The 23742-nt window shown below is 46.4% G+C and overlaps 1 protein-coding gene across 2 annotated transcripts in view; it reads right to left on the bottom strand.

The window, feature by feature from the left end:
• Nucleotides 1-22125, bottom strand: part of ZSWIM4 (zinc finger SWIM-type containing 4) — a 48155-nt gene extending 26030 nt beyond the window's left edge. For both annotated transcript variants that reach the window (XM_063119330.1, XM_063119331.1), the window contains exons 1-2: nt 21861-22125; nt 12987-13188 (exon numbers count right to left, since the gene is read on the bottom strand). In XM_063119330.1, coding sequence (XP_062975400.1) covers nt 12987-13188; nt 21861-22043 — 385 coding nt within the window. In that variant the 5' untranslated portion in view covers nt 22044-22125. The remainder of the gene's footprint in view (nt 1-12986; nt 13189-21860) is intronic.
• Between the last annotated feature and the right edge of the window lie 1617 nt (nt 22126-23742).

Raw genomic sequence — 23742 nt, 5'->3', positions numbered from 1 at the left:
AACACCTGAACTGTAAGGAACCTCTTTGGTTCTGCCAGTTTATGAGGCGCAGGCAAAAAATCAATTTAAAACAACAAAAGTAGAAACCACCAACATTAGTAACAAAGAAAATTATTTATGTTTCAGCTTGTCCTCCAGTGTCAAGACATAAAAACCCCATTCCCATAAAAAGAACTGAGAAAAATGGGGGGGGGGACCAAGATTCAATGAATATGCTTGAAATTTAATCAGACTCATTTTCTGACCTATAGCTATGAGTATTAGTTTGTCTCGGCTTCCATGGAAGTGCCCCCTAGAGGCAGAAATGCATCTTGCTCTTGCATTTGAGAGTTGTAGTCTCAGTTTGCAACCTAGGATTTGCTTGTCCTTGGAGAACTAAATATCTGAACACCTTGTCTTAAACATTTTATTCATCATGCTAAAATAAAACATCCCGTAATCCGTTTTTTCTTCATTTTTCCCAATTTTTCGGGGAAAAACCAAAAAAGGGTTCGGGAAAAACCCAAAAAAAACCCTGTTTTTTTCCAAATTTTTCCAGTTTTTTTCCGGGCCTTCACTTCTCTAGTAAAGATGCACCTTTACAATTAGCCTTTTAAAGTGTGTAATTCTAGTGTGTCTGTGTTTTATTGCTTTTAATTATTTTGGTTTTATTGTTTTAAGATTGTTTTGAATTGTTGCACACTGCCTTGATGGGGTTGTTGTTGTTTTTTAGCAGATAAGGCGTTATATAAATGCTGATAATGCATAAATAACGAGCACAAGTGTGAGACAGAGACAGCCTTCACACTTTTTGCACAGAATCCACTGCCTAGAGATGGGCTGGGTTGCTTTCCAGGCTTTTTTTAAATATGCAAACCCTTTTAAATAAAAGCTCTTGACTATGGTTTATAAAAAGATGCTGAGCCACTTACAGGCAGACACATTGGCTTCTCTTCTGCAGACATCCACTCTCAAGGTGTGGATATCAAGGGAAAAGAAACGCGGTGTGGTGTCAGCAGGGCCCCATAGCCTCTTGTATTTGAGGATATCTCTTCATGCATTTATTGCCTGAAAGTGTGGGGGGAAGCAGGGAAGATGATGTTCCATTAAGATAAGTAGAAACACCCATCCATCCACCCACCCCCTACACCAGAGCTTTCCAAACTGTGTGTCGCAACACGTTAGTGTGTCGGCTGCAGCGTGTAGGTGTGTCATGCGAACGTAACGAGAAACCTCTGAGTCTATGTGAAATAAGCAATACCAACTTGCATGCATTTTCACGCAGCAAAGGTGCCGATTAGTATGGTGCACTAGTATATTCCCCTTCCGTCGTGTCCGTGTATGCACACCACAGTCGAGGGATCATACAGGTACTGCTCATGCACAGTCTGCATAATCGGGTCGAAACAGCTGATTCTGCGTTACTTCCGGTGACGCAGCTGCACCTGAAGTGACGCATTCAAGAAATTCCACGGGTCCAGTTTTTTGATAGAACACCGTCTCAACCGCCGTTCGATCGCAGCTCGACAAAATTGGTTCACTGTGAAAAGTCTTGGAAATGGATGTTATTATCTTGCAAATCATATATTTTAAAAAATATAAATGAAAGGTTTTCATGAGATATGTTGTGTCCCCATACATTTCGTTATTACAATTTATGTATGTGTCTGTCTCTCTTATAAGGGGTTAGTTTAACCTCCGGTTTGCTAGTAAAACTGAATTACTGTGTCGCGAAATGATGCATGTCTAAAAAGTGTGTCGCTAACATGAAGAGTTTGGAAAGCAATGCCCTACACAGTTGTTGTACATACAATTTTCTTTCCACAGCTGGGCAAGCTCTTTTAGGAATACCCCAAATTCCACAAAAAGTTGGAAGCTTTTTCCTAATCAGGTTATGAGGTACAAAAAGTATGAGATGGGAAAAACAAACAGCAAAGTCCCAAAATTGGAACAGCTGTTATGGCCATGATGTCTGCCGCTTAGATAGACCCAGTTTCAAAAAGGGAAATTGCAGTCTGAATGAATTGGTCAGTGGCAAGGTGTTGTAATTTCCAGGTTACACCTACGAGTCTGCTTGTGCACATGCAAATGCCATGCATAGGTTTAGAGTTAGAGTAGGATTGGGAGGGGGCATTACAGCCCAGGGCCCATCATGGCCTTGATCCAGCCCTGGGTGGAGCCTGGTTGGATAAGGGCCAAGCTTAGTGCCACCAAATGGTGGCAGAGGGTGACATCCTGGTGGATTAGGGGGGAAACCTGGTTGTGCCAGATTGCCTCCAAGTTGGAGCTTGATGGGCACAGAAAGAGAACCCAATAGCAACAGCTCTTAGACCAAGCAAAAATAGCCTGCCTTCTTACACTGAGAATGTACTCTTTCCCCGGAATACCGTGAGAAGACTGAAAACTCTGCAACTTCAGGTCAAACCTTGAGACCTGACCACCCTATGCCCAAGGAAGACCTAGGCTGCTGTCAACATCTCCCACCACAGCTGAGCTTCTCAAAAGGCAAAGTCACCACTGCCATAGCATAAAGGAGGTGGAAGGAAGCTCAGTATCACGATTGCCACCGACTGTTCCAATTTCGCCTGTTCCACTGAGAGGGCCTGCCAGGAGGACTCCTGCCACAGTGCACCTGTCCCATTCCTCCTCTCTTGTCAATTGCTGTGGACTCTACTTGAGGTCTAGAAAACTCTTCTACATGATAAGGAATAAAACAAGATTATGATGCGACTAGTAAAAATGGGCTTATTCGTGTTACATATTAGGATTTTTCTTGACTAAAAGACAGACTTTTTCTTTTCTTTTTCTTTTTTGCATTTTCAGGACTACTAATGCCAAACATTCAACTCCAGCTTGCCTGACCTGACTAACATTCCGCTCTGTTAGGCCGGAGAGCCCTGCAGATATTTTTGTGTGAGTGATAACCCAAGCCTTAGAGGGAGGCCAGCGGGGGAAATTATCCACCTACACCTTTCTCTTCATACATAATCAGTCCTAGCTTGGGGCTCGGTTGAGTGGAGAAGCCTGTTGGTTCACCTAGACTAGTACCCACATTTGAGGCAATGACCTTCACCTCATCCCAGTGTTTCTAATATTCAGGTTTGGGAAGGATGTGAAATGGAAAGACACTGTGGTGTTGTGGCAAGAAGGTCAGACAAGAATGAGGGAGTTTCAGATTCAAATCCCCACTCAGCCACAAAGACTACTAGGTGACCCCGGATCAGTCATTATCGCTCAGTCAAATCTACCTCACAAGGTTGTTGTGGGGACAAATGAGATGAGAAAACCATGTTGAGCTCCTTGGAGGAAAGACAGAATTATTTTATTTCTCTATTTGATGTATTTTTATGCCACCTTACTAAAGCTAACCAAAGTGGTTTACAAAAGGTCCAGAAAACTTTAAAAAAACATAACCAAATAAAAAAAGTAAAACATTAATATAGAAATAAATAAATAAATAAATAAAAATGGGGAGAAAGCAAATCATGGCCAGCTCCCTAGGGTTTTAGCTCCATGCTTTCCACAGCTAGTGAAATGGTAACTTGGTTGAAGGATACACAGAAGGATACACTAAGCAAAGAGCCAAACTAGATGCAATGGGGACAAAACAGCCACATGTATTGTTCTTATATTGGGGTGGGGTGGGGGACCGAATCCTCTCTCATCTTACACTTTGTCATACCAGGCACTTTTGCTCACTTGTAGCATCCAAGCTGGGATGGAGAGAAGGGAGCCTGACGCTGCAGGGCGTGGGAGGAAGATTTCAGCTCCCATGATCTGTATATTCTGGGTAGTGTCCAATGTTAATCCTACATAGAGAAGACCCACTGAAATTAATGAGATCGAAGTTAGTCAAGAATTCAACGGCTCTACTCTCTGTAGGAATAACGGATACTGTCTGCTGTCCCAGCCAACGCTGACCAACATTGCAGCACTTGTTGGTGGCTGTATCCATCATGACCAGGTCCACGTGTTGCGTTTCCCCAAGGGAGCCCACAACCAAAGGTTGCCAGGACTGCTCGTGTGTAAAAGACAACATCATGTGCATGACCCATCGCCAATGCTAAGCACTTTTTAAGCCCTACTGAACTGCACTATGGAGTTGTAAAGTCTGGGCAGAATTCCTCCACTGAAATCAGAGTTCAGCATGCGCTTAAAATCCTTCCATTGCCTTCAGTCCAATAGATGAATGCTCAACTTGGGCTGGATTGAGCACAAGATTAAGGACCTTTCTCCTTGGTTGCTCTTAAAGGCTAGGGGAGCTGCTTAAAAGATAGCAGCAACAAGGGAATGATGGATTATTGTTAACTGAGAAATGAATGACAAATAATTACAAGCCTTAAAGATCTGTTGTCTCAAGCTATTTCAGTTGTTTTAGGGCACAGAACTAGGTGCAGGAAACAGATTTCAAAGTGGGAGGGGGCAGAAGGAATAATGACTGTACAATTGCCAATGAATTACTGAAACATTTGTTCTCAACCCTTGTTGTATCCTTTTATTATCTCGTTCAGTGAACATTGCAAAAGCAAAGTAAAATTATAAGCTTGTAGCATTAGGATCTAACTCTACAGCTTAAAAAAAAAAAGCCCGTTAGAAACTGAAAAGCTGTAGGAGGCACACTAATCAAATGTGTGGGTTTTTATCATATGGCTTAAGCAGGCCACATTTTAAAGAGAAAAGTGTTACAGAAAGTTTTGGTGGATAACAGAAGTTACTGTATCATGAGACTGTTAGTCACTGAGCACAGTTATAATAGAATTAAATATGCAAGTATGAATTATTTTTACATTAAGCATTTTGAAACGGAGGAAGCATCAGCCGGAGAAAGATAAGCGGCCCCTGAGGAAGAAATTTTCTTTCTGAAATGTGTTGGGCCCAATAAAATGTTTTTCCAGGCACCTGAGAATATCTTCTATTTTTAAATAAAGTGGCATCCTTTTATTTCCTAGAGTAAGGGAAGCAATGGTTTTAAGACAAAAAAGCAGAGTCCGCCTAAAGATGGCAACACAGTCCGTAGGCCCCCAGCGTAAGGGACTTTTAAAAAGATTAGCACCAAGGTCCCGCAGGCTGCAAGGTGAGATTTCCTTCCTGCACTTTTTTGGAACTTGGGTTAAACATCCCCCACAAAATTTCCTGCAGTTGATTGGTAGGACACATTTAAAGGAGCAAACCAACATTTACACCATTTACATATCAACCAACATTATAACAGCCTGCTATAAGAAGCTATGCACTACTGAGGGATGATCGTTGAATTTTTTAAAGAAATGTACAGTTTAGAAAAAAAATTCTGAAAAAAACCACAATTTTAATCTCCATTTCAAAATCACAACATCAAGATATTTAAAATGTGCACAGTTTACATTGCAAGCATAATGTTTCCTCAGATAATATATCCTCACTGAGAAAAAGAATTGATACCTTCTGTGTTAGACAGTTGGATATGTTTATTTTTTCAGTAGCTTTATGCCTATACATTTTCTTCAATATGTGAAAAAGATGGTCTTTCCCATGAAAAATCATGGAGTTGTCATTCTTAAAGAAATCATTCTGAAGTGTTCATGGATCAACTCTCCAAATAGTTAATATGGAAAGAAAATGAAACACACATGATGCAGTAAGATACTGTGAACGCTGCAGATGGTAGAAAAGGTGGAGGAACAAGTGATGTTTTGCCCTAGCAATCATACCTCAATAGTACATTGTCTGGTTCTTCCTTCCAATAGCAGACTAAAAGGAGAAAATGGTGGGTGTATAATACAGGGGTGAAAGACCAGACCACGGGACTAAGAGATACTTTTTCCCTTACGTGAAATCTGAAAAATAAGATTTTTTCCACATACATTATACATAGCTTGTGCTGCCTGTTCTGCAACTTTTCCATGATACTCCCACAAAATATTTCAACATGTTGCAGTTGTCTTCCAGGCATTCTGAACCCTCTTGGGTCCAAAATGGCCATAAACTGGGAAAATCTATAGCCACAAACTCTTACATTGAACGGGTACAACATCATTTTAGATCTGTTCCTTTAAATGGGTCCTACCAAACAACTGCAGGAAACTGCAGAGGGAATTTAACCCAAGGTCTGGAGAGCAAATACCTACTAAAATAAACAAACACATAAATAAAGAAGAGTGTGAACTCATTGGGAGGTGCCATGGAATTCATTTTCCCCAGTTTAATTCATGGCCTACAGTGATGGCTTAGAGCCCTGGAGGCCAAAGTGCAGTGCCCTAAATACTAACGCAGGACGGACTGCTGGGCCACCATATTTGGGACGGAGCCTCAATTGCTCCAAATCCAATACAGACCCTTATAATGTTATGCCTTCTGCAGTGCACAGTTTGGTTCCATGGCTGGATCGATCTGGAATTCCTTCTGCAGAAGGACACTGAGAAATGCACCTGCTCTCAGCAGATGATGTAATTTGCTGCCCGCCACCCTGCTAGAGATCAATGAATGGATGGTTCTGCCTTTGAACATAGGGTCAGACCAAAGTGAAGGAGCCACATGTTAAATACTTTGTAGCATCAGCCATTCATCTGATGCAACGTGTGTCTTCGCCTACAGTGGTCAAGTCAGTAGAGCAAGAGCCACATGCCAGGACCCTGCTAGTCATCTTCAAAAATGCTGACTCACTCTTTCAGACTGTACACAGGGTGATTCAAGGGGAATCTAACAGTTCTTTCTCATTGCACTGCAGTGCTGTTTCGCTGCTTTTTTGTTTAAACTGCAGTTCTGCAAGACTTCAGGCTGGCATAGAGGTTGCAAAGCCTCTGGAGTCCTCTCTCAGGGAAGTTATTGCATTGAATTCTAATGCTATCCTTCCTTTGTACTTTATTGCCTGTTCTGCTAGAACTACTCAAGATGCAAGCTCACATTTGGGCCAGAGTTAGGAATTATTCACACAAGCATGTACACAACTTGGTGACTCTCAGATGAATGTGTAAACTGTCTCCATTGAAAAGCGGGTTTCAAGCCCTACATGGCTAGGGACCGCAATACCTGATGGAACGCCTCTCCCGACATGAACCTACCCATACACTGCGCTCAACATCTAAGGTCCTCCTCCAAGTGCCTGCTCCGAGGGAAGCTCGGAGGATGGCAACAAGGGAGAGGGCCTTTTCGGTGGTGGCCCCCCAACTGTGGAATGATCTCCCCAATGAGGCTCGCCTGGCGCCAACATTGTTATCTTTCAGGTGCCACGTCAAGACTTTCCTCTTCTCCCAGGCATTTAAAGGCATTGAACGCTAAGTTTGTTTTTTAATGGACTCCAGAATTGTTGTTTTAAATGGATGCTGCTGTTTTTTTACTGTTGTTTTTATGTCTTTGATGGTTTTTAAATTTTGTATTTTTAATGTTTACTGTTTTTAGCTTTTGTGAACCGCCCAGAGCGCTTCGGCTGTGGGGCGGTATATAAATGTAAATAAATAAATAAATAAATAAGACGACAGCTCTGCAGCGCTTGTGCTAAGACATTTATTAGCAAATGAAGCAAGTGGGTGCAAGGACTGGCAATTGACTATATACATAGCTTATGGGGGATTACCCCACAGTTCTGTTCCCTTAGGTATGTCTGAGTTTGTATGTCTAGTGACTGCATAATGTTGGATGGACTGGGGGTGGCTGATGATGCTGTGAAATGGAGGGGAGAGGAATAAATATGTTGGGAGTCGGGAGTGTCAGTGAGGATTGTCAGTGGTGCGGGGAGTGAAAGGAGATAAGATTTTAATAGATTTAAGATTACTGTTTTCATCAAAACTAGTAAATTAAGCAGGTTAACTTGAATTTGAAGTAACTAAGATGGGTTAAACAAAAATAATCATTTTATTCTATTTTGTTACCTCAAACCACGTGTCTGCTTGGCTTTATCACCTGCTCTACAGTTACTATTGTAAACACTTTATATATATAACCTTCAGCACATGCACAGTAAAACCTTTTCAGATTCCAGCCTTTACCCTCTCATATCAAAGGTTGTGTTTTCCCCCACCCCTCAGGTTGTTCAAGTGGTGGCGCTTGGCTTGAGGAGGGTTTGTGTGCATCGAGGCCTGGTATGTGAGGCCTGTGTCGTGAAGGCCGCCCTTAGAAAAGGGGTTGTTGACTTCAAGTCCCCCTTCTCCCACATTTTATCAGAGGCGCAATCAGAGGTACTAAGGCCACTAGCTCAGCCTTCCCTAACCTAGAGCCTTCCAGGATGTGCTGGACTGCAACTCACATCATTCCTAACCCGGTTGGGGAAGGCTGAGCCAAAAGATGGTACCAATTTATTTATTTATTTCATTTCTATACCACCCAATAGCTGAAGCTCTCTGGGCGGTTCACAAAAATTAAAACCATGAAGAGCATAATAAAACAACCAACAGTCTAAAAACACAAATACAAAATACGATATAAAAAGCACGACCAGGATAAAACCACACAGCAAAAATTGACATAGGTTAAAATATGAAATTAAAACAGCAGAGTTTAAATTTAAGTCAAATTAGGTGTTCATTTAAGTTAAATTAGGAGTGAGCCTGTCCAAGGGACAGGCTCACTCACAGGCAGACCCCAGCATCTGCTGCTCAGATGTATCCTGCTTCTGGACATGAAGATTTTATTTAGCCATCTTGACTAATGGACAGTTCTGTCAATGGCTTTGATTAAGTTGCCTTTTTAAAAAATAAAAAAAGTTATCATCACAGACAAATTCCATAAGCTACTTCCTGAACTTTGATATGTAAAGACACAGTTACTTTTGTTTGCCTTGCCCTTACTATCCGCCAATTTCATTGGAGAAGCACAGATTTTATACTACACTGTGCAGTTCTTGTTTTTAAAAAAGTCATAGAATAGCAGAGTTGGAAGGGGCCTACAAGGCCATTAACCCCCTGCTCAATGCAGGAATCCACCCTAAAGCATCCCTGACAGATGGTTGTCCAGATGCCTCTTGAAGGCCTCTAGTGTGGGAGAGTCCACAACCTCCCTAGGTAACTGATTCCATTGTCGTACTGCTCTAACAGTCAGGAAGTTTTTCCTGATGTCCAGCCGGAATCTGGCTTCCTGTAACTTGAGCCCGTTATTCCGTGTCCTGCACTCTGGGAGGATCGAGAAGAGATCCTGGCCCTCCTCTGTGTGACAACCTTTTAAGTATTTGAAGAGTGCTATCATGTCTTCCCTCAATCTTCTCTTCTCCCATTAGTCTTTCCCCCCCCCCCCTTTTCCTAAAAGATGGCCATGGGCGGCTCTGGAGACTCGATGACCCATGGCAGTCTGCTGAGCTCTAACAGCTTCCAATATCCCTTGAAAAGTTTATGCGGAGTTGCAGGCAGGAAACCCAGTGCTATGCCGGCCTTTTCACTACCAGGAGAAGCCTAGGAGGTTTCTTTGTCAGTACACCACCCACAATTTGACATGATCATAAGATTGGGACTTCAAAGTCAAACACACAGTAATGTGGCATTTCTCTTCTAAACACCCTTCTAGCAAAACAGTTTGGCATCACACTCGCAATAGTACCTCCATCACTTTGCTCAAAGGGTCTCCCGGCCAACACCTGTGATGCCACCTGGAAGCACTTCAGAAAACATAACTAAGCTGAGAATGCCCAAGGTCTAACATGCACAGAGCAAAACATGCAGGACAGGTCTGGTCTGTAAAGGAGAATTCCAGGGACTAGTTCAGACACACACCGGGGAATTCAGACACTTTTAAGGCAAGAGGCAGTGGAGCCGACACAGGAGGAGCCAGAAACCAGTGTAGAAAACGGGCAAAATTCTGCATCCCAGCTGACATCCTTCCAGCCTAGAGCTGCTAGTCAACCAGGCCTAACCACTGCGAAGGGCCACTTCCACATTCTCCACTGCCACTACGCAACTTGCTTTTGGCAAAAGACAGGCAGCCGCCTCGCAAAAAGAGGTCTCGGTGGAAGAGACCATTTAGCCTCATGGCTGGCAAATTCTGACTCACTAACAGCCTGGGAGAGCTACAGGAAAAAGTCACTGGAGCAAGAGTGCCAAGAATAGTACATGGCTGGAGGGTATTCAGCTATGAATTGGATGCAAAGCTAGGTGAGTGCAACCGGGCTGGTGGAAGCAGATGCCCACGACCTAGCCTCACAGAAAGTGCCACCTCCTGATTTTGGGGGGGAACCCTTCTTCCTACACCACAGCCTACTCCCTATTCAGCAGGGTTCCCCAAACCCAAGGGGCTGCCATGGGGAGGAGGAGACGGGCCCGTCTGCTTCCGCCAGACCTGCTGCACATGCCTAAAATCTAAATCCAGCCCAATGACCACACAGCACAGTCTCCACCATGCTCTACGAGGCAGGCACCAATTATCAAAATACTTGATGACCTGATCAAAGCTGTGTATATTCATTGCATGCTCTCCAAACAGGTTTTTAAAAAATGTTCCTGAGGCTGCCATCCTGGGAATTAGCCCCACTGAACTCAATAAGAATTACACCTGAGCAGACACATGCACAATTGCACCGGGAGCCATTTAAAATTCAACTGTGGCATTTGAGGAGATAAAGAATTCGTGTGCAGCGATTTGTTGCTGGTTTTTTTTAAAAGACAGGAGCATTTACTTTGGAGTGCTTAGATACAAAGGCAGAGCTCGACTGATGGAGCTGTTAAGGAACTGCCAAATGCACTTCCGTCAATATGGCAGCAGGCAGACTCAGCAGCTCTTGTGCTCCAACATGGCCTGGCACAGGGAAGAGAGGCAGGAAGCAGCCAAGTCTCAGGGAACAGAAGCAGAGCAAGGAGTCCTTGTTCCTCGGTGTAGGAGGGCTGCATCGTGGCCATTTATACGGGGTGCTGCCCACACTGTTTGTTTATGGAAGTCTGTGAGCATCAGGAGGATAGCTGAAGGAGTACGTGCGAGCCAGCTGCTGAGATAAACAGTCTCGTGCTGGTAGAGCAGCAGAAATAAATGGTTAAAACAGTAAACGCAGTAAAATCAGAAAGTGAAAATACTTTCTCAGTGGCCAGAGATCTTTTGTCATAGAGAAGTCCAAGAGAAAAATCGATTTGTCGGCTGAGTCAAATAGCAACTGTCCCGCCTAACCCAGTACATAGCTCGTCCGTTAAAACTGCAGCAACAATGATCAAGGATCCGCAGGCAATCATGAAATTAGAGAAACGTCTCTCTGCCAAAATTGATCAACAGAGTGAGTATCCTGCCTGATCAGGGCTGTGTGCACAGTTATGCATGCTCACTGCACTAGAATCTGGGGTAGAATTCAGCAACTTGCAGAACTCTGCACTTATTAACGGACGCCTATGGTTGTACAGAAATGCTTGGCAAAAATGTTGGGGGCAGAGCTTCCAGCTGTAACAAGACCTATGTAGAATTTCAGGGTCTTTTTATTCTTCTCATGAGGCACTGCTCAAGCCACCCGGGGTGCAAGCTGGAATCATCTCCTGCTCAATGCCCCCATCAGGATCTCCTAAAACACCTTCTTTCAATGTACGTGGCTGTAGAGGCCATGCAAGGAAAGTACATCATGAAAATAGCACACAAATGAATATCTTAAGAGAAGGGGGTACAAAAATGTGTACAAATTTCCGTGCAAAGCTAAACAACAACAATAATAATAAAGCCACAACAATCCTTAACATTCTGGAGGAACCGAATGTAAGATTTTAAAAAAATGGAAAATTGAGAAATGGAGATAAAGCAAAACTGAGGCTCAATCCAGACAAGTCTGAGATCCTGTTGGTCAGTAGATAGGTCAACCTGAGACTGGGAGCACAACCTGTTCTGGATGGCGTAGCACTCCCTCTAAAGGATCACAAATGCAGCTTGGACATGCTCCTGGATCCAAAGCTGGTCCTGGATGGTCAGGTGATGGCAGTAGCCAAGAGGTCCTTTGCCCAGCCTCAGCTGGTGCATCAGCTGGGCCCTTCCTGGGGAAGGAGGATTGGACCACAGTGATCCATGCCTTAATCATCTCTTAGCTAGATTATTGTAACATGCTGTATGTGGGGCTACCTTTGAAAAGTGCACAGAAACTACAGTTAGGGACCAGACCATTGCCGACTGTGCATTTTATAGGCCATGCAACACGGATCTTGAAACAGCTTCACTGGCTTCCTAATTGTTTTTGAGCCCAATTCAAGGTGCTGATTTTTACCTATAAGGCTGTAAAAGGCTTGGGGCTAGGTATCCAAAAGGTTGCCTCCTCCTGTGTGAACCTGCCCAGAAATTGCATTCATCGTCTGAAGCCTTGTTACGCGTCCCACCTCCTGGACAGGCGAGGCTGGTGGAGACTCCAGATGGTCTTTTGAGTCTCCTTCCCCAGGGAGGCTGGGTTGACCCTGTTGTTACTGACCTTTAGACAGATAAAAACCACACTGTTCTACCTAACTTTTAGTGGTTAATGCCACTCTTTGATTTTCAAGGTTCCAATTTTACTGTAAAATATTTATCAGCTGTTTTCCATTTTTTGGGAAATTGTATTTTATTGTTTTGTGGTTGTATTGAAAATCACCATGAGCACATGTTGTGTGGATGGGTAATTTAAATATATATGTGAAAATGGTAAATAAATAGGAATATTTTGAGCACAAAATTCCTCCTTGGTTATTATCCCACTATATAGTAGTTCACAAATGGCAGTAGAGTAGAAGTGCAGCAACCTGCTCTATGGCCTCCCATAGGCAGCTCTCGTCTCGCTTGCCCAGTTAACACAGAGACCTCCACAGCAGTTAACGTAGTGCAAAGCTGGGCACTCGCTATTGTCATCTGGCAAACTAAGAGGAGCATGGTTTCCCCAGCCCACCCATATGAGAAGACTGGCAGCCAGCCCTATGCAAATTTACTCAGAAATAAGCCTAACCAAGTTCCAAACCAGATTAAGTCCCCCCACCCTTTCAACTACGTGCAAGCATATTTCATCATTGCTTTAGCGATGCCACAAATGGAGGCCAACATAACCCTTAATGCTGTTACCCATAATCCAGTGTGCCGAATCCATGCCAAACAAAAGCCTCTGAACCAATTAAGTCACTTACCTACTTGCAGGACACGGTCAACAGCCCCTGACTGCAGCAAATTCAGGCCACGGTTAAAGGGCACACGAGAGTCTCGCTCACCCTCTGGGGGGTGATAGCCAAGGGATGAATACATGCATATCTCCCGTTCGCTCCGTGGGAAGGACCAGAACACGATGCGCTTCTGAACAGGTTCCGGGACACGGGAGAAGCGCTCTTCCACCTGGAGAAGATGGAGGGAAGAAAGACAAGACACTGTTAGAACTACGAAGCTCTAAAGAACTTGGAGCCAGGGATCTGAAAGACCTTCTCCCAGAAGGAACACGCAGCTCCAACTGACTTCCCCGAGACAGCAGACTCTGGCCTCATCTATCGATCAGAGAGCCCAAGGACCCCTGGGAGGCTGCACCCATTGCCTACTAGGAAGAACATCACAGCAAAGGGAGGCCAACCTAGTCCCATACATCAGCCAGAAAAGGAACAGCTATAGAGAGCTTGTTTCGCCTTTCCCTGCTAAGAAAGAAACCTATAATTACTTTGAAACTAAAAACTGGGGGCTCCATTTGGCTTTTTCTCTGTTTCTCTCCCAATGCCTTTACTTTTGTATTATGTCTGCTTGAGGGCATCATTGTAAGCCCCTCTGTGAGCCTTTTGGTGGCTGAAGAATGGGATGAAAATAGTGTGAATAAATGAAATGAATATAAACCTGCCAATTTCTTAAGATCATTCCTCCAAGGCCATGCCCCAAGTCCTGCCGCCTTCTGAACCATCACCTAGGACCAGTCTCTTCTTATGGAATTCCCTTCCTCAGGATATCTGATGGGCATCAAGTCTTAGCTTTCAGGTACCAAGTTAAAGTGTGTGGATGGGTTTTCAGTTTTCTAGGGCTTTTAATGATTGGCCCGTTTTTTTCTCACTGTTATTTAAAGTTGTATATTTTGACCATTACGTTTTTATTGTTATTGATATGGCTGTCAAAGTCACCTTGAATGCTTTTGTAGGGGGGGGAGAGCAGCAAAGAGAAATCTAAACAAATAGATGCATCTTCCAGGCTCTGGGCCTCTAGGGACAAGTGAGCTAGTGCCCTTCCAATGCATCCATGGACATGTAAACAGCTCCCCACCGCCCCTCCACAACTCCATGCCAGAAAAAAATATTTCAAACACATTAAATGTCACATTTTCACACACTAGTGTATCACTTTAAACCAGTGGTTCCCAAAGTGGGCGGTACCACCCCCTTGGGGGTGGTGGGATTGCATAGTGGGGTGTTAAGAGGCAAGGGGGCGCTCGAGGTGGTCTTTTCCAAGAAGCGCCTCTCCAGAAGGTCTTAAAACCCAGGGACATTTTTATGGGAGAAGGTAGTTTGGTCCCAAGCCATATAGGGGAAGAATCCACACATGTATTAATACCGTTTAAGAAGAGTCCTTTTAATTGTGAATTGAAAAGTTTCAAAAGCACCAAAATGCTAATGAAGAGACATACCATGCTTGGTGTGCCCCGCCACGCCGGCTGCAAAACAGAGGCGTTCGCTCTCTTTTCCCTCCCTCCCTCCCTCGGCAAGCCTGCGGTGGGTGCTTCGGATTTTGAATAAATATTCAATTAATTGTTGCTGTTTTGAATTTTATTGTTATTATCTTCCTTAGTGGGTTGTTGAAAACCTCTATTCTGAATAATTATTTTTATAGTGTAGGGTAGGGGGCACTGGGCATGAGTTTGTGGAACCAAGGGGGTGGTTACCTGAAAAAGTTTGGGAACCACTGCTTTAAGCAAACACTTCAGGTTCCTAGATGTGCATTTCAAATGCACCTGGATGGTCATGTGCTTGGGATTCTACCCTTTCCACAGCTCTCTGCATTGCATGAAGGGGCTGAGTAATAGACTAAACTTACTGAGCTTTACCTCCAGTTTTGGGAGGGGGGGGGAAAACACGATGTGGGAACAGGGATACTGGAAGCCACAACATTGTGGCAGGGCTGGGAAAGGAATGCAAATAGATATCCAAAGATGCGGCCTCCAAGCAACATGTACTGTAAAATAGAGGCATGAAGCCAACACATCATGGCTAGTTAGTAGCTTGCAGCTTAGAAAGAGGAAAGGCACTGTGGCGAGGTCTGGTCTGCACCCAGGTTCCAGACTGTCTTGCCAGTCTCCCTCAGTGGCAGTAACGCCCATGCCTCTCAGAGAACAGAGCTGCAGAAAGGAAGACAAAAGTGAAGCCAAGTACTACCACCCACCATGTGAGTCTCACACATCCTACAAAGGCAGCTTGTCAGGAGAGAATCGGGGGGGGGGGGCGTGTTCATCTCAACTTCCTCATGTCATCATGGTGGATTTGGGTGGTTAGTTCAAAGAGTTTGCAATTAGAACCTCTTCCCCAGGCCTGCACAACATGCAAATGGATCCCCTCCCCTCCCAGGAGCAAGGGGGCACATCTAATGGAAATATTTAAGGCCCACCCAAGCCCATCAAAAGCAGAGTGAGGTTGGGGGGAAGTTTGTATCACTACTTCTGCATTGCTTGAAAATAGAAGCATGTGGTGGAGTCGATACTCATTTCCCCACAAAGTTAGCTAGGCTGCACAACCTACCCACTATGTGCCCTGCTGGAAGAGTAAAAGCCTTGTGTTCTAAAGAGCAATGACTGGGGACTGGGGCTGCAGAGATAAGGAAACAGATAGAGTGTAGGGAGGGGAATGCATGCACTGAAAAAAGGAACAGAGGGTTAAAAGCATCAAGGTGTAAAAAAAAAATGGGGGGGGATTTTAATATAATTAAATTGGCCTCAAGTTATTTAAGTGACCCTCAGTGATTTGAGTTGTGCTCCTGCTTTTGGGCTTCCAGGGAAGCATGATACTGATCCAGAGGGGAGAATTCTTGTCAGGTGTGGCTTCTCTCACCAGTGCTGCCAAGACAGGAAAAGACACACCGAGGGAACTTTTCCTTTACTTCAGTGCATCCAGTATTGTAGAAAATGAACCTGGAAAATTCTCTGCCCTTTGACTCCGGCTTTCTGACCCCCAGCTCATGAGCCTGGCCATTCCTTCCTATCCCTCAGCCCTCTCTAAAAGTTTGTCCCGTCCCACCCCTATTTTCCTTAACCTTTCCTCCCTTCAGGCTGATGTCTCTGCCTCCCATTGTTCCGGCATTCCTCAGTTTGCCTCCCACCCAGGCTGTACCGCTTCATTCAGTCGCCTTGGATACCAGCTGGCAGTCCAGCATTTCCCCATCCGTCCAGAGTGAGCACTTGACCACTGCCTTGCCTTTACAACTGCTTTCCTCAGTTCCCGCCTCTTTTCCTCAAGCCACTCCCTCCCCCAAGGCCGGCGTCAGAGGTTGGCATTGTTGGGAACCTGCCGGGGCCCACACCCTAGCAGGGGCCCCTCTGCCAATCCCTGGGGCCCTCTGGCTCTGCTGCTCCTCCTCCTCCTCACTGCTGTTTCCTGTTCAGCTTGCTCCTGTCACTGCTCACGTCCCTGGACAGGGCAGGTGAAGCCTCTGCTCACCTTGTTCTCCCTCTGTGCAGAATGGGCCTGAAGAGAGAGGTCATGTGCATGGGCAGTGGCCACAGGAGCAAGGAGGAGGTGGGCCCACTCGGTGCGGGGGACAGCACGGCACTGAGAGCATCTCGCCAAGCGTCCGTCCCCGTCCCCCCATCCCCTGCAACCCTAGAGCCAGTACTGACTCCTCTCTCAGGTTTGTCTCTCCTAATCTGTTGCTGAATCTGCTGGGCACTCTGCCTCCGTGTTCCCTGCCCTTTAGCCCCTATCTCAGGGGTGCAGAAACCCTTTTCATGTGCCAAATTCCAATTTGGAGACATTTCCGGGGGCTGCATTCCAAGGGCGGGTGAAGCCAAAGGCAAATGGAGCTGGTCCAAAAATACAAGCATATTGGAGCTTAAAGCTCTTACTGCCAGTAACTAAGCCTTAGGAGAGGCATTCAGCCTTTTAGAACTAGTGGGGAAAACGGCACAAGGGCCAGGAAAACACGAAAGAATTTGTGGCAGAGAGGGGAAGGGGGCACAGCTTTCTGGGTAATCCCGGAGGGCCAGACTGGGACCCCAGGAGGGCCGAATGTAGCCCTTGGGCCTGAAGTTCTTTCTCCTGGGCCTATTCTCACTGAACTTGCCTGTTTCATCCACACAATTCCTCCTGTCCTAAAACCAGCAGACAACTTAAGCCGTAGCACGACACTTCAGCCTTAGCTAAACTGACCTCATCCCTTCTCCAGCCATGCAGATTTTATCCAAACATTCTGTGTGGCCCATTTCGATCACCCACTTAGAATGCTCGAGACTTGTGGAAGAGATTGTGATCTGCTTAACTAACAGGTGCCAAAGGCTTCATCATTGCTGCAACCAGATCTCTTAAACGCATCACATCAAACACATTTAACTTCTAAATCTGAATTTTCCATACAAAGGGCACCCAAAACTGGCCTCCCTTGCTATTTTTGGTGCCAGACGTCCACACAGTTGCCACTAGCAAGCACTGATTGAAGCTCACTAGCAAAAGGCTTTCTTCCACTTCAGCCTAAATGGCGGCCACACAAAGTCCTGGCATTCAGAGAACGGCCAGTGAGGATCAAACAGGCTCCTAAAGGTCCTACTGCTGAGTTTTCTTCCCAGTGAAGGGTAGGCAATATGGCTTTGAGAACACAAATGCCAACTCTGCCCAGAAAACAGAATTAAGTTGCCACTTAACTAGCTAGCTTATCGAGCTGCATCTACATAAAGCAATAGTCTGCTTACAAATCTGCTCAATCTCCTCCACCCTCCTCTTGCCCACTACCCCACCCCACCCCACCCTTCTCAAACTGAAGATGAAGGGAACAATTCAGCTTTCAGTCTAAATCATCCCCCCATCCCCAATTCTATCCAACAGTTTCCTCCTGTCCCTCATATAGGCAACCCGGTGTCATCAGTGACTCTTGGTCCACCACAGTCAACAGACTCTTTGGCCGAATCAAATGGACAAGTCTCGCAAAGTTTGCCAAGCTCTCCACTTCTTATGACGGACTCAAAAAGACCTCATGGGCGATGTAATCAAGCTGTGCAGAATTGGATTTGCACAATACCTACAAGATACATCCAGACTTAAGCTGACATTACCTTTCAGCAACCTCCTCCATACAGCCACCTCAACTACTGAAGCGTCTCTTCAGTCAGCTCAGATATATTCACTAAATTCATCTCCCCTGCACCCTATTCGCAATGCTCCTGCCACCCTTCTGGTAGGACTCCATTTTCTTTCCACATCGCGCTCCTCATTTAAACATCTTTTACCAGATGTTTCTCTCCATTCCTCCTCACATGCAAGTTCTCTGCTAACACTCCATTTTCTCACACATCCCCAACCTGGCTTCACCCAGAATCCTTTTTTCACACTGCTCTTGACACAACCTCCCTGTTTCACTAGACTATAGTCTGATATAACTGAAGTGGGAAAGAGTAAGCGAGCACCAGGGTTTAGTTCTTGCCAAAATGGGCAAACCATGTGCACCTACTTCACTTTAGAATGCAGGGGCGGGGGGAGCTGATATGACAAGACCCCCTCGTACAAAAGTTTCCTGCACATGTCAGGGAAAAAGCTACTCTCAACCCTTTCTCCCCAATATGCTCATCTTTTTTTCTGAAAGGAATTGTTTTGTATAGAAGAACATTCAGTCTCGCAAACCACGTAACCTGCAGTCTGACGAAAAGCAGGGCAGACACAGGTTTACCACTCTACTGAGATGGTAGGGACAAAAACACATTAATAGTCCAAAGCTACAACCCTGCCAGTTTCAAATCAAAGGTATTGGCTTGCTAGTGTCAATTCCTTTGGCCAATTTAGGATGATGCGGTACCAGGTTCAAAGGTCACTTTTCTGGAATAGCTACTCTGGGCAAATCCTCCTCTGCATTGCAAGATGAGAACTATGCTTCCACTCAATGAGAAGGCATTGAACTACAAGTTCAATCGCAGCTTTTAAAGCTCAACTAAAAACTTTTCTTTTTCCTAAAGCTTTTAAAACTTGATGTTGTGCGGACTTTATACTGTTAGTTTTACCCTACCCTGTACCTGCTTACCCTCCCCTGTGCCTGTTGGCATTCTCTTCCCCTCCTTATTGTTTTACTATGATTTTATTAGATTGTAAGCCTATGCGGCAGGGCCTTGCTATTTAGTGTTTTACTCTGTACAGCACCATGTACATTGATGGTGCTATATAAATACATAATAATAATAATAATAATAATAATAATAATAATGGAGGAGGCCCAGCTATTGTCCCATTTTTTAACTCTCCCTCCTCCTCCTTAGCCCAATTTATTAAGTGCCACAAAGTTTTCACACCTCAGGGGCAAGGCAGGTGGTAAGATTGACAGGAGTGAGTGGGGGGGGGGGAAGAATGGCTACGTATAGACTATTTACATCAGCCTTGGTGCCCTCCATATGTTTTGGACTACAACTCCTAGCATTCTTGACCAATGGCTAGGGCTGATGGGCACTGAAATTCAAAACATGAAGAGGAAAGTTTTGGGAAAGGTTGGCTACACTCACTCTAAGTGCAAGCATGGCAGGAGATGGAAGGTTATGCCGGACAGCTTGACAGCCACCCATGTTGCTTGGGCCATCAGATGAGGAAAATTCAGGATTGCTAAGGAGCTCTTAAACAGTACACCAGCCTGAAAAAAATATCCCCATTAAGGAAACCTTCCCAGCCTTTTACGTTTAAAATGAAGAAGAGAAAACGGGGGATGTGCTTTATTATCAAGCCGGGAGAGCCTCTGCATTCCCTCCCATTTCAAGCGTATGACTTGGAAGTTTTAGTCACTGAGGTCAGTGACAAGTGACTCGTTGGACTAGTTTCCCAAGCCAGCACTGAGATTAGGTTGTCACCCTGCATGGAACTGCGGCTGCTTACAAGGAATTCTCAGTTTGTGGGAAGGAAGTAGTCGCTGATCTCTGATGTCGAAGAATCATAGTGAGCAAGGCTCTGACAAATTTCAGCAAAGGAGATGGGGGAGAAAAGAAGAACACGTGCAGCAAGCCTAACCTCTCCCTCCCTCTGCAGGATAGTATCACAATCTTGCTTTCTCCTGGGCTTCGCCCAGACTAGCCCTTGATCTCTCTACCTAGTTTCAACTAACCCACACTCCACCTACTTCTCCTTATTTACATCCAGAGAAAGCCTAGAAAAGACACCCTAGCTAGCAGCCTTCCTCAACCTAGTGCCGCTCAAATGTTTTGGACTACAACTCCCAGGATTCTTGACCATTGGCCACGGTGGCTCACGCGGATGGGAAGCCCCATACATCTGGAGGTCACCAGATTGGGGAAGGCTGCCCTAGCATAACCACTTCCTCCAGACCAAGCAGCATAAAGACATCAGCCTGTGAAAGGGAGAGCCTAGTACAGAAAAGAAAGCCTAAGAGGGGGTGGAGAGAAGAGAACCGCAAATAGAAGTGGAATGGAATGCATAACTGAGTGCAAGAAGCAGGCAAGAGAAAACCAGGAGTCACATAATGCTTATGCTGCCCCACATTTTCAAATCCCTCAATGGACCCTGGAAACACGGCAGCAAATCCAGAGGGGACCAGACCAGAAAATATGGGAGAATACAAGCTGCCCTCAACTCATCGGGCAGCAAGCAGGGTTCATGGACTCAAAAGGGACACCCAGAAAGCAGTTATCAGTAAGGCTGGGGAAAACTGGAGAAGTCCAGTAAACCTCAAGTTACATATACCATCACATTTGACCCTTCATCACCATCCCCCCGCCCGCCCCCCCCCCCGGCATATGGGATAAGCCTCTTTCCCCCAGTGCAAATGCTATTTAGAGGGGACCCCTTAATAGGGAAGTAATCTCAGTCAATCAGAACTTGACCATCCCACCCCACCCCCAGCAGAGGATGCTACAAGACTATAGAGCATGCAAAATGAAGTATAAATAGCGAGCTGATAGCTTGGCAGGAGGAAGAGTGGGGGGGGGGGGGAAGAGGTCTTTCCCCACAACCTAGGAAGAAAGGGGTCAGCTCCAGAAGAAGACAACTACAGAGCGGGGAGGGGAAGCCAGGAGGGGGGCAAAGGGGAGGGGGAGAGAGAGAAACAGACAGATTAGGACAGGCTTTGTTCCAGCCAGGCTAATAGCTAGGATTGCCAACTAACCTACCTTTCCCTGCCCCTGTGCTTTTCACAGCAATTTAAGATGTGCATTACACGATTTATTGTACTCCACCTGTGATTCTTGTATATGCTCTGTTAATTTTTTTTTATTCCTGCATTGAGCAGGGGGTTGGACTTGATGGCCTTGTAGGTCCCTTCCAACTCTGCTATTCTATGATTCTATGAAGTCAGCAAACGATGTGTTCTCACCACACTGGGCCATAGGGACCACCTGCCCATCTTCCTCACCTCGACCTATTTATTGTTAAAAAGGTCAGCCACAGTGGCAGTTTGAAAAGCTGGCAAACCTACTACCCCTCTCGGCCTTGCCCCCCCGCCCGGAATGCCTTTTCCAAAGCCAGGGCCGTTAAAGAAGGAGAAGTCTTTTTAAAAAGGGAAGTCCAGGTGCGGAAAGTAAAAAAATATATTTAAAAAGCGCTCCTGAGGATGTGCAGAGTGGCTTCCTCATTTGGAGTTCAGGGAGAGGGAAGACTGATGGGTAAGTGTTATTGAAAGGAGAGGCCGATAAGGGGGGGAGGAGGAGGAAAGCGGAGTGGGGGGGGGGTTGAAAGCGGTTTAAAGGGACGCTCCGGAGCTGGACGCTCCCTTCCCTTGCACCGGCCGGCATCTCAGCCGGAGCCCGTCAAAGACAACCGGGGGCGGGGAGGGAGGAGGAGAGAAGAGACGAGACTGACGAGCTGCCCCCGCGGAGGGGTGGGGGTGGGAATAGGCGCCCCCGTCTTTCCCCTCACCTGCTCGAAGGCCCAAGTCTCGGCCACCCGCCGGGCGCTCAGGTCCAGAAGCGTCTCGACGGCGGTGGAGATGGAGCCGGAAGGGGGGGACGAGGAGACGGTGGCGCCGGCGCCTGGTCCCGGTCCCGGCTCGGGCTGCTCCCCGGAGGCGCCGCACCTGCGCTTGGCGGGTGGGGGCTCCATAGGCCCGGCCGATCCCCAGCCTCTCCTGAGCGCCTTCCCCGGAAACCCACCAGCGGCGGCCCGGGCCCGGCCCGGTCAGTCGGTCGTTTCTCTCTCCGTCGGCAGCGGATGCGGCCCCTTTAAGGAGCTCCCACAACAATGAGCTCGACGGCTGCTGGTTTACCGGTCCTCCCTTTTCCCCTCACCGGCTTCTCATTGGACGGACGGCGAGGGATAGAGACGAGGCGATTGGGCGAGGTCGGCTGCCGCTCAAGAGGGAACAATGCACGCCCCCATGTTGTGGGGGTTCGAAGAGGCGGGGCGGGGGGGAAGAAGAAGAAGAAGAAGAAGGGAAGAAAAAGAATAAGGGCTGTCTGGGAAAAAGATGTCAATCAAAGGTCGGGAGGCCCCCAGCCAATCAGGCAAGGCGGGAGGTCAAAGCCCTTCAGATGGGGGTTCTACGTGGGCGTGGCTTGAGTCCGCGGTTCTTCCATTCACAACATTCTGGAGCCGGCTGGAATGGCAACAATGTAGCAAACCCGGGGCTGGGACGCATTCCGGCTCTGGCGGTCTCCCTCCACCCCCGTCACTTCCCAGGGATTCATCCCCGCCGTGCTCTCTCCCGTCTTCACCAGATCTTAGAGGGAGGGGAGGGGAGGGGAGGGGAGGGGTGGGGTTGGGTTGTGGGGTTGCTGTTTTAAACCCATTTTCATTATTTAAAAAAAGTAAAAATGAAATGAAAACCTATAATTTCATATCTTAAACATACAAACTCCGGTTGGTGGCCCAGCTACGCCCCTATCTGGACAGGGATAACCTGGCTTCATTTGTCCATGCTCTGGTAGCCTCCAAGTTAGATTACTGCAATGCGCTCTACATAGGGCTGCCTTTGAAGACGGTTCGGAAGCTGCAGCTCGTGCAAAATGCAGCGGCCAGATTGATTTCGGGCAGGGCCGGTGCTACCATAGAGGCCACTTAGGCGGCCGCCTAGAGCGCCAAGCTAAGAGGGGCACCGAGCACAGCGCAACACTCATGCGTGTTGGCTGTGAGCTGGTCCGGCCCGAGGATTCAGCTGGGCCTGGGCTGGCGAGATGGCACCCCGCGCCCGCCCAGCTGAAGCGAAGCCAGGGATGGGGTGGGGGGGGTGGGGGCGGCTCCATGTTCGGACTTCCAGAACGTGCCCGGAAGAGAGAGAGAGTGAGAGAATGTATGGGTGAATGGGGTGCAGGGGGTCTTTGAGTGAATGTATGTGTTCATGCGTGTGTTTGTTTGGAGTGAGTGATGCTGAGTGTGTGTGTGCACGTGCGCGTGTGAGTTGGGGGGGAATGATTTGGAGGTGATATTCCTATTAAATAATGCATTTTAGACCCATAGACATCCCTTTCCAATTTGTTTGCTATAATTGGCATGACGTATTTCTTGCACTTTCAAATAAATTTAGCAGTTTCAAGTTTTGTGCTTCTTATTTTTTCCAGGAAACACATGTTCTTAAAAATCAAAGTTGGCATTTTGGTGTGTGTGTGTGAAAGTAGCTCACCTTGCCTAGGGCGCAAAATAGTCTGGCACCGGCCCTGATTTCGGGAACCAGAAGGTTCGACCATATAATACCTGCTCTGGTCCGCTTGCATTGGCTGCCTGTATGTTTCCGAGCCCAATTCAAGGTGCTGGTTTTGACCTATAAAGCCTTACATGGCTTGGGACCACAATACCTGACGGAATG

Source organism: Elgaria multicarinata, chromosome 3 (assembly GCF_023053635.1).
Source record: "Elgaria multicarinata webbii isolate HBS135686 ecotype San Diego chromosome 3, rElgMul1.1.pri, whole genome shotgun sequence".
NCBI lineage: Eukaryota > Metazoa > Chordata > Lepidosauria > Squamata > Anguidae > Elgaria > Elgaria multicarinata.
The sequence above is the reverse complement of the archived record's forward strand: the minus strand, read 5'-3'. Positions and strand labels throughout refer to the sequence as shown.